At 48.8% G+C, this 12,136-nt stretch overlaps 2 protein-coding genes and 1 non-coding gene across 4 annotated transcripts in view; 1 reads left to right on the plus strand and 2 right to left on the minus strand.

Moving 5' to 3' along the window:
- Window positions 1–721: 721 nt before the first annotated feature.
- On the minus strand, window positions 722–7,506 carry LOC122420381 (regulator of G protein signaling 9 binding protein). The gene has a single exon (XM_043435507.1). The coding sequence runs from the start codon at window positions 6,849–6,851 to the stop codon at window positions 6,138–6,140; it is 714 nt and encodes a 237-aa protein (XP_043291442.1). The 5' UTR covers window positions 6,852–7,506; the 3' UTR covers window positions 722–6,137.
- Window positions 3,888–4,080, minus strand: LOC122421861. The gene has a single exon (XR_006263666.1). It is a non-coding gene; the product is annotated as a U2 spliceosomal RNA (small nuclear RNA).
- Window positions 7,507–7,889: 383 nt separating the features above from the next.
- Window positions 7,890–12,136, plus strand: part of ANKRD27 (ankyrin repeat domain 27) — a 59,302-nt gene continuing 55,055 nt past the window's right edge. Inside the window, exon 1 of one of the 2 annotated variants that reach the window (XM_043435579.1) lies at window positions 7,890–8,024. The gene's annotated coding sequence lies outside the window, so the exon portion shown is untranslated. The other variant, XM_043435578.1, reaches the window with a different exon arrangement.

Consider the following 12,136-nt stretch of genomic DNA (forward strand, 5'->3'; position numbering starts at 1 on the left):
ATTATAGGAAGTTAGTATTTCCATATGTATTGATTCTTCTGCCCAATCATTCCATTTTAGGCAGCCAATATTTATTGAGCCTTGTGCCAGAAAAAAATCTTCCCTCAATATGACTATGGGCCTTCCCTGGTGGTCTAGTGGTTAAGAATCTGCCTGCCAATGCAGGGAACACTGGTTTGATCCCTGGTCCAGGACGACCCCACATGCCTCGGAGCAACTAAGGCTTGTGCCACAACTACTGAGCCTGAGTGCTGCAACTACTGAAGCCCATGCACTGACAGCCTGTGTTCCACAACAAGAGAAGTCACTGCAATGAGAAGCCCACCCCCAGAGGAAGTGCAGCCCCTGCTCGGGGGCAACTAGAGAAAGCCCACGCAGCAACGAAGACCTAGCACTGTCAATACCCCCCAGCACAGTCAATACCCCATGAAGTCTTTATCATCATCATCAAACATCATCAAACTTCATCGTCATCAAACTTGTGACCCCATGGACTATAGCCCACCAGGCTCCTCTGTTCATGGGATTTTTCCAGCAATAATACTGGAGTAGGTTGCCATTTCCTCCTCCAGGGGATCTTCCCTACCCAGGGACTGAGCCTGTGTCTCCTGCATTGGCAGATGGATTGACCACTGAGTCACCTGGGAATCCCATCCTATGAAGTATACCCTCTTATTACTCCCACTGTAAGGATATGGAAATTGAGGTCAGGGAGATTAATGAACATCTTCAATAAGAATGGATCAGAATTCAGGGGTACCCAGGATTCTGTAGTCAGTGTTCCTAACCTTGATGCTATTGTCTTGATAATACATTTTAAAACATGCTTCTGTGTGCACCCACGGCTGACTCATGTATAGCAAAAACCACCACAATATTGTAAAGAAATTATCCTCCAATTAAAATGAATTAATTTAGGAAAAAACATGCTTCTGATTCCCTGTGGGTAAGATTCTAAAAGTTCTGCTTTGCCTGTTTGTGGCTCCTGGTGGGGTAAGCGTGTGTGTTCTGAAATCATTTCTCATTAAAATTGAGACCCTAACTGTTAAAATTTATATTTTAATAACTAACATTTTCTAGATAAGAGCATTCAAACTTTATTGTAAAAACAATATAACAATATTAAATACAAATATATTGAAAAAATACCATTTATAATCCCACCAAACATTAACAAACATTTTCATTTATGTATATTTCTTCATAGATCTTCTCTATGTGCCTGACACATACCTACAAACAAAAGACATTCAAATTTGCTTTCTGGGGATTTGGTCCAGTCCATGTTCCCAATGCAGGGGGCCCAAGTTCCATCCCTGGTCAGGGAACTAGATCCCACATGCTGCAACTAAGAGTTTGCATGCTGCAATGAAAGATCCTGCATGTCACATCTTGAATGCCACAACTAAGACCCAGCACAACCAAATAAATAAGTATTTTAAAAATTCCTTTCCTGACAACAGCATGTTGAAAGGACTCTTAAAAGTTATTTTGTCAACAGGAGTTTTCATTTGGCTTATTAACATTTGTCATATAAGCCTTAAGGTTATAACATTCTATATTCAAACACCAGAGAAGAAGGATGATGAAGATCTCAGAGCACTGCAATGAAAGCACCCAGAAATCCTCTTTGGAGTGAAATGAAAATAAGTAAATAAAAGAGAGGAATGCTTTTACATAAATCTAGCCTGTGCTCATGGACGCAGGGCATGTAGTCAGTTCTTGTACCTTTGGTCAGTTCCTAAGAGCTAAAGGAACAGTATTTGAACAGGACTCTGATCTATGTTGACCACAGCCAAATAGTGTTCTTATGGAGATCTACTGTTCTTCTTGGATTCCATCTTCCATGAAAAGAAGAGTATGATTGTATTGTAGAAAAACACCTGGAGATTTATAATCCTGGCGTCCTTCTGAACATCTCTTTATGTAATGAATTCTGTGAAGTATAAATATGTTGACCAGGAAATTCACTTCAATTTAAATGTACATGAAGAAGATTAAGAATAACTTAAAATATCATAATAGTTGATAGCTGAATCATTTAAGGGTGCCTTTTCCAAAAAAGTTAGGAATGCTGCATGTTATCTTCCTGCATTGCAGGCAGATTCTTTACCAGCTGAGCCACAAGGGAAGCCCCTTTAAATTATTAATAACCATTTTAGTTAGAAGCATCATTCAAACAGTAGACACGAAGCCTTTTACTTCCAACTAGGGTCTGATGCCACATTCAAAACAACCCATGCTGTGCTAGTTTCCCAGCATCAGGTAGGCAATGCCATTACAGTTCTGAGGGTACAGGGCAGTTACAGAAAAGGATTCTCCAAGACTCCATGACAAACTATGGGATTTCACATCTGTAATTTACCAGAATCAGTTTAGGTTGCTGGGTACAACCAAGTGTTTAATAAACACTAGGCCTTCTTGGATTTACAGTCTGAATTTAAAATTCTAATCTAAATACTATAAATAAGTAGCATCTTTACACACTTACAATGGACTAAAATCACAGTAAGCTTAGTTCATTCTGATTTTTAAAATTCATATGGAAGTTTACCACCAGACTAAGTTTAGATAAATTGTAAGATTCCATTTTAATATGCACCAAAACCAACAATAACAACTCCTCTCCACATCCCCACCCCCCAAAAAAAGCCCCCGACGAAATAACTCTTCCCTGTCTAACTGCATTCTGTTAAATGTTTTTGAGTTCACCAGTCAGGACCCTCCGATTTCACAGATGAGGGAAGGGAGACACAGGGAAGTCAGTGATTCGTTTGAGGTACTTGGAGAGAAAGGCAGAGCCCTGCCCACTGCAGCTGGTCTGGCTTTGTAGGAGGAGGCACTCCCCAAAGGAATACAGAAGTCAGCCCTGTAGCACTTCTATTTCTGAGGGTGCTTTACAGGCTCACACTTTGGGGCTTGCACCCTTAACAAACACTCATTACAGAATAGAGAACTGCATCCTAAAAATCAACTGTCTAGCTAAAAAAAAAAAAAAAAAAAATGTATGAACGTGCATGTTGAAAAAAATGCAGCATGATCAGGGTTCTCATGCAACCCAGAACTCTCTTCAACCCAAACTGCTTTTCAGTCATTGGACATCACACATCTCTTACGTAGTTTACTATAAACCTTAGGCAAATCATGAATTTTATGCTCTGATTTGACTTCCCAAAAATATTTTCCCTTGTGGCATTTAAAAGCATACATTCTTAGAGTACATAAAAAAGAATTTGCCAGGCATTTTTTTCTTCTATAAACATTGTTCTGTTCTTTTTTTCTAATAGGAATAGTTGAAAGTTCCCGTGATAAGTGTCTTGACATTACAAGTTCTTGTCATATCAGTATCAGATAAAGCTGTGCTATTTCCCCCAAAGAGAAGCCAGGTGTATTTTCTCTTACAGGTATTTAACATATGATAGATTTATCAATATAATAGCACTTAATTTTTGAGGTAAAGACCCATCCTTTCACTTGTACCTTTAATTTAGGAAAGTTGACTCTTAACACTGACCGTACCCTATATACTCTCTATTAAATATTTGTAATTTTTAAATGACTTGTATCATGGTATAAGATCATACCAAATGTTTTAAGAAATTAATGGCTTTGATATCCAACCTCTAAATTGAATCAGACTTCTACCAGAAAACAACCTCTTGAATTATACGGAGAAATGAGATCAGGGAGATATTGTTATAGGACAGCCTATTACTCAAGCAGAAGGAGATTTTGCTCACATCACAGAGCAAAAAGTTCTATTAGGCAATGTTACAACTCCAAATAATGCCAGATATTATGAATATTTAACAAAGAGGTATTTAGGTTAACAGAGCCACAGGATAAATACGTTCATTCTAATTCAGCTTTTTTGGTGTGTCGACAGTACTTTATCACTGATTTCAGTGAACAGTGGATTCTCAGAACCAGGTACACGTCTGATTGCACGTGTAAGTAAATACTCAAGGATCTGTCAAGTGGATGGAAAGAGTGAAAATAAAGACATTTGCTTGTCCCAATTGCCCTCTATGGATTACACAACTTCTACACTTGATCTTAGCCAAAAGGCTGAGAAGTGATGACTACACAGCTTCTAACAGGTTGTTTCTATAACAGATTCTGATGAATCATGAACCAAAACACCTTCATAAGAACAGTCACAATTTTATAGGTCAAAGAATATATTTAGGGCTTGGTTTTTAGGGATATTTTCCAACACTGTGTCACAATATGCCCCAGCCTGAGAGACATGAGGTGACAGAGTCCATGCTTTGCCCCAGGTGGATGAGAAAGCAGGGAGTTAGAAAACTTCCTATGTCATTTCTGAAGGTATCCTGGAAAGGCAGGTGTAAAAAGAAATTTACATGGCCCAATTCAGATTCACCCAGACTGGATGAAGCAGAAGGAATTCCTTTTATCAGTTATTATTGCAGAACTCTTAATCAGCTTAAGATTTTGTGGATCTTTTAAAATCATTATCACAGAAACACACAAACAGGTTCTGTGGTTTAACTATCTGTGTTGAGGAGTGGGACTGGGTGAGCGAGGCTGGAAGAGTGGTCCATAGGAGTGAGCTGTTGGTACTGATATTTACTTTTGACCCTTGGCCCTTCAAACTGCCCTGTGAAACACTACCCATTCCCTCCTCTGGGTCCTCTTTCTCCCCTCTGGGGTGAAAAAGAGAAAAAAAAAAATTCTTACCACTTTTCAGCCGAATCAGTTTCTGGGCTTTATTCCAAATTATCTTTAGAGTTAAATGCATCTGTTTTCTCAGTCTTTCTTCCCCAACAATGCTCTCTCTGAACCACAGGTGGGGAGTTGGTGGCACTGCTCAGGCAAATTCCAGCCTGGGACCTAGGGTGTTTTCCACATTTCCTTATTTATTGCCACAAAGAGGCTATGGCTACTTAACTTCTGTCATCTAACACCTGTGGTTCCAATAGTTTATGCTATGATCTCCTGCCTTAAGACAGATTTTCAAAATAAATGGAGATGTTTGTTTAGCAATCTAAGTATGTAAGTAAAGATACCATGTATGACTCACTGGCAACTGTATGAACTTGTGGCCAAATGAAAAATCAGCTTTGATAGCACACAATGTGGTCATATGATTTTTTTAAACAGAAGATCTTTTTTTTAAGCTCCTTAATTTTGAAGTTAAAGCTGTTACTTACGTTCTAACCCACTCTCAGGGTTGATTGGCTCAAAACCTCTGTGCCCAGTGATGTCACTTGACCCTCTCAGGGGGGTGTCCAGGTCAGGGAGTTGTGCAGCTCCCTCCAAAGCCAGCTCTCCTACTGGCTAGCAAGCAAATTCCAAGGGATAGATAGGATTAAGGGCTCCAAAGAGGATTCCCCAGCCCTCCCCCAAAGGAGGATCAAAAACTCTGGTCTAGTTCTGGAACAAAAATAAGCCCCAGTCAAGGAGAAAGTGCCTTTTTGGATAGACTGAGTCCCTTCCCAAAGTTTGTGTCCCACCCAGGGAGTCATTTTCAGCAGGCAAGCAGGTGCAGAAGTGTGTAATGCTGCCCTGTAAGAACGCCCTTTGCATGAACTGCTATTTGCACACTCTCCTAAGCTTAGGCCCCAAAGGATGAAGGTAATAAAAACTGCTCACATCTTATTACATTTGCTTTCTTGTTCCAGGAAACAATACCAACACACAAACACAAAACAGCGCCCTCACCCCACTCTTCATTTCACCCCATCCTCTTTCCAAACTGCCTCTCTCCGAGAATGGGAATCACCCGCAGGGGTGGGGGCACGAGGCTCAGCCTCAGTGTAAACACGCCCCAGCAGCACAGGCGGTAACGTATTAAGTCGGAGGAATCTCGGGTCACTGTGAACGGTTTTCTATTAATAGGGGATAAAGCTCTTGCATACATTAGCGATAATGCCCTGATGGCCCGCGCAAGATTAACTCCTCCCGGGCCAGCAAGAGGGAAGCCACGTTCTGCCCAGACAGATGTGTGCTTGAAACACGCGTACAAACATACACGTTACACACACGGTGCTTTAGAACCGCTGCCCTTAAACATGCCAGATCCCATTTCCATCCCTAGTCCAGGCGGTTGCAGAGGTTCTCCAGGGGTGTCTCCGGAGAGGGGTTGGTGGAGGCGGGGGCCCGTCGGGTACCGGTCAGCTCAGCTTCGCCACGCACACCGCCAAGGCTACAGCCGCCAGCAGCACGGCGCTGAAGATGGTGGCGGCCTTGGCCTTGCTCAGGTCGCAGGGCCCAGTGCGCTGTTCTACCGACACGCCGCCCACCGAGGAGACGCCGGCGCTGGCGCTGGACAGGAGCTCGGCACCTGCCGCCTGCCGGGCCTGCACCGTCCAGCGGGGCACGTTGACCTTCATCTCCATATCCTGGATCATTTCGCCCACCTGAAGGATCTCCCGCTCCAGCTGGTGCAGGTCTTCCACGTCGAAGTCGCGATGCGCCTCGTGCCGCAGGCTCCGGACGCTCAGGGCGCGAGCCGCTACGCCGGTCGCCCCGCCTTCCACCCCTGTGCGCACCAGCGGCCGCCGCGGCTCCTGCAACGGAAACTCAGTGCCCAGGGCCAATGCACGCCGCATGTCGGCCTCCAACAGGTCCAGGCAGCCGGAGAAGGCCACCCAGAGGCGTTCGAATTCGGCGCGCTCCTCGGCTCCCAGGCTCCGGTCGCGCAGCGGGGCAGTCAGCCGGACGCGGATGGCCACCGCCAGCTCCTGCGCCTTCTGGCGCGTCTTCTGCAGCTCCTCTCGCAGGTTCTGCGAGTCTGCGGAGCCGCCGATGGTCAGCACCAGGTGGTGATAGCATGCGGTCGCCTTATTAAGCGCGTCCAGTAGCGCTTTGCACTCCTCCTTCGCCATGGCGCTGCTCTCTCGCGCAGCCCGGCCGCCTGCGCCCCTCTCACCTTCACCCACTCAGCGCAGCAGGATGCAGCCAGCCTCGACGGCGTTCCCCGGCCGGACGGCCCGCGCATTCCTCATGGCCTGAGAGGAGCTTGGCGCTGCCGCTGCTCAGGGTCCACGACATGTGCTTCCGCTGACCCGGCGCGGAGAGAGCCCTGTTAGCTGTTTGCCAATCCCTCATCCATCCTCCCGAGGTGCGCTCCTAGTCACACGCCGAATCTCTGCGCGGCCCTCGCCTCCACGGTAGCACCTGCGAAGCCCGTGTTGAGGTCCCCATTCTCCTCCCGTGCCGTCGCCAGGGCTAGCGGGTCGCTGAGAGCGCCTTAGCCGCCGCCAAGGGCGGCCGGGTCGGGTTTCTTAGGATCCGCCCACCCCCGCCTGTCCTCGCTGGGCGCTCCCATCCCCTGGACCAGGGATAGGCGGGGCCCTGAGCGGGGAAGTCACGTGCAGGTCCCCCATCTCCCCCTCCTCTGCACTCCATTACAGTCTGGAATATTAGCGCTCAGCAGATCCAACCCTCCTCTGTTTTTGAGAAGGGGAAACTGAGGCTCAGATTTAAAAGAGGGGAGGGGGATCAAGATCACGCCACGTGCATGTGAGTGATGAGGCTACAAACTCAGGGGCTCTGACTCTTAGACCCAGCCAGCGACGGAAGTAGTATGCTTCGTAGGACTGGACACCCCTGTCCTCCAAACCGAGTAGTAAAGGGCAATCTGAGGGGCGGGAAGGCTGCCCTATCTCCCCATCCTAGTCCAGCCCGCTGTCCAGCAACGGAGCTTGGACCCCACCCCTTGTGTCAGATGTGTTTTTCGGCCCCGCCCCTCCCGTTCCAGGCAGGCGCAGTCGGTGGCTCTGGGCTGGTCCAGTCTGAGTAGGAAGTGTTGCACGCCTCCTGAGCCCCACCCCCGGCTGGGCGGGCTCAATGATTGCTCTGCGCACGCGTCACTCTGAATAAAGGCAGCTTCTCATTGGTCTGACCAGAGTCCTAGGGTGCGACTCCGCCCAACGGGGGTGGGCGGTGCAGCAGTTCTGCCGCGTTGGGGTGGTGGGCCCTGAGGTCTCTACCGAGGGGCCAGGAGGTATCGGCGCCACTCCTGGAAGGGCGGGGAGTGAAACTATGTAGCCTTTTAAGTAAGTGTCCTCCCTCCTGTCTCCTCCCGCGCCTCCCTTCCCTCGGGACGGCTGCGCCTCTGGGCCCAGAGGCCGGGCGGGGCCTCGGAGCGGAGAAGGGGGAGGGGCTCTTTCCTCCGCCGGCGCCCCAAGCTGGGCTGGCTGTCCCCGGGAGGCCCCCGAGGCCTGGGCCCATCGCGGAGTGGACTGCCGCGCCCGCACTCTCCAGCTCCCGTCCGCATCCTGGCTCTCTCTGCCCCTCGTGTGTGTTTGCGGGTCGAGGGGTGGGGTTGGCGAAGAGTGCGCCCTCTGACCCCCGCGGCATCAGGACAGGTTAGCAGGTCTGGGATCCCGGGAGCTCAGACTTGGGGGCAGCAATAGGCAGGGCCGTCGCTCACGGGTTGGGTGGCTTCAGGGGTTTAAGGGAGGCCTGGCGGGGCGGGTGGAGGGGAGGCTGTGGATGGCAGGCTGTGGATGGGGGTGCTGATCCTCGAGTCGGGCTGTCGTGGTCCCCGTGGTGATGGAGGCGCTGGGGGGAGAGGAGGGAATCCCTGCTAGCCTGCCTCTCATGGGGCGGGGGTCTCCTCTTCCTGCTGGGTTAAGATTACCCCGGGAAAACTATGAAGCACCAAGCGGTGTTCTGGATTCTGAGTCTGTTCAGTTCTTTTCGTTGAAAATGGACTGCCCATTGGAGCGTGAGCAAGGCCTTGCGGCTCTGGCCGCCCCTGGAGGTGCTGGGGACGTGGTCGCTTGCGGTCGTGCAGGGCCACGGGGAGCAAGTGGCGCGTCTTCCTTGAGGATTTAGGACATTCGGGGAATGAGGCGCAGAGGAAACTGTAGGGGACTCCTAGTTTGCCTTGGGAGCTGGAATTTTCCAAGTTTTGTGGGTGTCCGGAAGAGAGACCCCTATTTTGATTAGATAGTGCACCCTTCCACCAGCCCTAGAGAGGAGCAGCAGATGTTAGCAGGATATTTACATTTCCAGGCACCTTGCCAGGTTTGGCATTGAGGCAACCACCCCTGCCCCCAACCCCATCCAGAGGGCTGGGTTCAGAGATCTCTCACGCAGCAGTCTGTCCTTTAATTGGATGTTTCAGTGGTGATACTGTGGCCCTTGGCCGTCTCAGCCACCTATGAGCCAAATGGGGCCTTGACCGAGAGCAAGAGTAGTTTTTAGGATAAAATGGGTAGAAGGGAGGAGAGCCCATCTCTTCCGGGAGCTCTGTGGACAGCAGAAGGAGATGAAGCTGCAGAGGTGGGCAGGAGGCCAGGAATAAGAGGGCCTCCATGCCAAGCGAAGTTGAGAGTGCATCTGATAGGGAGTGGAGTAGTCCTGCTCAGGTCTCAGTGTTGGAAAGATCCTGTCTTTCAGGTGGACAGGTTTGCAGTGGATCAAAGGTCAGGGCCTGAAGGCCTGGGGCGGGGGAGGGGGGGGGAATGCAAGATGGGAGCAGAAACAGATAGGTCTCACAAGTCCTAGTGGCAGAAAAGCAGACGGGGCCCTGAAGCTGGGTGGACATCTGCGGTGAGTTCTCCTCACCTGGCCTTGTCACCTGTGCCAATCCCACGTGGCAGCACTGCTGTGAGGGCAGCAGTAGTGTTTGCCTAGGGCCTGGGCTCCGGGTCCTCATCGTGCCTCCTTGTGGCTCTTGGACTGTGTTGCTCTCATGAAGGCAGGTGCTGGGATTTGGTTCTACACATGTCTGCCTCTGTTAGTGTGTTTTTTTTTTCTTCTTTCAATGTGGACCTGATCTTGGCCAGGCAGCAGTAAGCAGTGGCATGAAGTGAGATCTTGATTTCCTAGCCAGGAATCGAACCTGGGTAGCCTGGATGAAAACCAGGAATCCTAGCCACCAGAACAGCAAGCACTAGAGGCTAGAAGCTATTTTTCCCTGACCTCTGCCGCCAGTGCAAAATGCATTTCTCACAGAGCCAAAAATGTAAATGCAGGTACAAAGTTTACTAGAGACAAAGCATAACAAGTGTGAGAAAGCACAGAAAAATTGTTTCGTTAAGACAGAAGCGAGACAGAGATGCACACCCGGAGAGGAAGGGTGTGGACGTCCCCTCTTTGAGGAGGGGCACAGAACAGAGGCAATTGTCATTTATATAGGACGGTTCTTCCGATTTTAGTATCTGTAGCATGTGTTGCTGAAGTGAGCACAGGACAGTTCTTCAGGGTCTTTGTTTACCTTTAGCCAATTACCTGGTTTCTTTTTCCACACCTGAACTGCTCTAGGACCCTCCCCAATATGTGTGCAGAACTTTTTTCCAGGATGGATTCTGGCCCAGAGGTCTGTGGAATGCCCTTAATATCACATGTTACGGGGTGGTGCCCCCTCCTTTTTGACCTCCAAGGAGCCTTTCTGCACATGTGAAATGTCTCCCTTGGCCCAAGGCCGGGACATACCTGATCTTTTAACAGGATTTAGCCTCACTCTGCCCCTGCCATAAAAATGCCCAATGTCTGGTTATTTACCCAATTCCTGTTGCTGGTTTTTATATCAAGGTGTAGATCTTGCAATATAGACAGGAGTCTGGTCATAAATATGTCATCCTGGAGCCCGTTTGTCTCTTGCTTCAGGAAATATAAACAGGGGGCTGGTGATGAATGTCAGGCCTGGAGCTCATCTTCTTCCCACCCCAGGAGGTGTGAATAGGCCAGTTGTAAATGCCTAGCCTGGAGCCCATCTGTCTCCTCCTCAGACAGTTTTTAAAGTCTTTATTGAAATTTGTTACAATATTGCTTCTGTTCTGTGTTTTTGATTTTTTTTTTTTTTGGCCCTGAGGCATGTGGTATCTTAGCTCCCCAGCCAGGGATCGAACCTGCACCCCCTGCATTGGAAGGCAATGTCTTAACCACTGGATCACCAGGGACACCACTGTTAGTGTTTGAGTCAGGGCTTTCCATTTATGAAGTGCCAGGGTTAGGTTGGTGTCCAGTAACTTCCTCCTTCCCTAGAGGAGCAGGGGAATGTGACCACGTGATGCTCGAGTCCAGATCTAGAAAGGGTTCAGACACGAAGAGTCAGACACGATTTGTCCTGAGGTTGCTTCCACATCCGAGAGAGCACCAAGAAGTGGTCCTTGGTGCTCCTGCCCAAGGGAGTTTGGTCCAGTGACTCCCCTGCATTCCCAGGAACAGGGTGTGGAGTGGCTTTCTGAGGGGTAGCTGTGTCCCTCCAAACTTCCCTGCTTCCAGCCCTGAGGCCTTCTCTCCCACTGTGAGGCTCCACATTCCAGTCAGCTCTGTGCTTAGCCTGCTCTGGGCACGTTTGGTTTTGGCTTTTTGCCAGCGCTTGCAGGCCCAGCCCCTCATCCTCCCCTGCATGTGGGCGGTGGATTTCCAGCTCCTGGGAGAAATATAATCCCTCCCTGGGAGCTCAATCTTCCTCTAACACCTCACTGTCATTTTGTTCAAGTGGACCAGCAGTTACTGCACATCTGCAGGGAGTCAGGCAGCCAGGCTTCAAAGTGCTTTGAAGAAGAGCTTTGAGAAGCGTATGGACAGGAGCCATAGACGTTAACAGAAGGACACAAGTGACTGTAATACCACACGTTACATCATCAAATTGCTTCCATTTGGTATTAGGCAGAGATGCATACCAAGTTTTCCCTTTCTGCCTTTTCCTTCTGAGTCACACATGAAGCCCGCTGGAGAATATTGCTCATCAACTGGAGAATACGCCTGGTCAGGGTCTATGGTCAGGGAGTGCATCTCTGGGAGGTGCAGGCTTTCCTGGGCTAGCTTCTGCTGAGCTAGGCTGCACACTATCACCAGGTGGTCCCTGATAACAAAGACTCATCTGGGCTGGCAGGACAGTTGAAGACCACAAAACCACGGGTGTGCACACCACCTCCTAAAATGCCCAGCACTGGGCTGAGGCCTCGCTTGACTCTCCTTTTCAAAATAACCTCAAATAATTCATGTGCAAGGGTATTTGGTACCTCTGACTAACTTCACTTGGATTTTCTGTAAATCATTTCATCATTTGCACTTAAGAAAGGGTGGAATTTTGTGGGTTTTTTTTTAAGGAGTTTTATATGAGGTTTCATACCTCTTTCCCTCACATGTGACTTTAAAATACAAAACCAATTCTTGCAAGTAAACTTGTCAGATTTTTTAAAGCACA

Source organism: Cervus canadensis, chromosome 18 (assembly GCF_019320065.1).
Source record: "Cervus canadensis isolate Bull #8, Minnesota chromosome 18, ASM1932006v1, whole genome shotgun sequence".
In the NCBI taxonomy this organism is placed as follows: domain Eukaryota; kingdom Metazoa; phylum Chordata; class Mammalia; order Artiodactyla; family Cervidae; genus Cervus; species Cervus canadensis.

Bases quoted from the DNA above. Each gene is read 5' to 3' on its own strand.
- LOC122420381 (XM_043435507.1), bottom strand. From the start codon at position 6,851: ATGGCGAAGGAGGAGTGCAAAGCGCTACTGGACGCGCTTAATAAGGCG.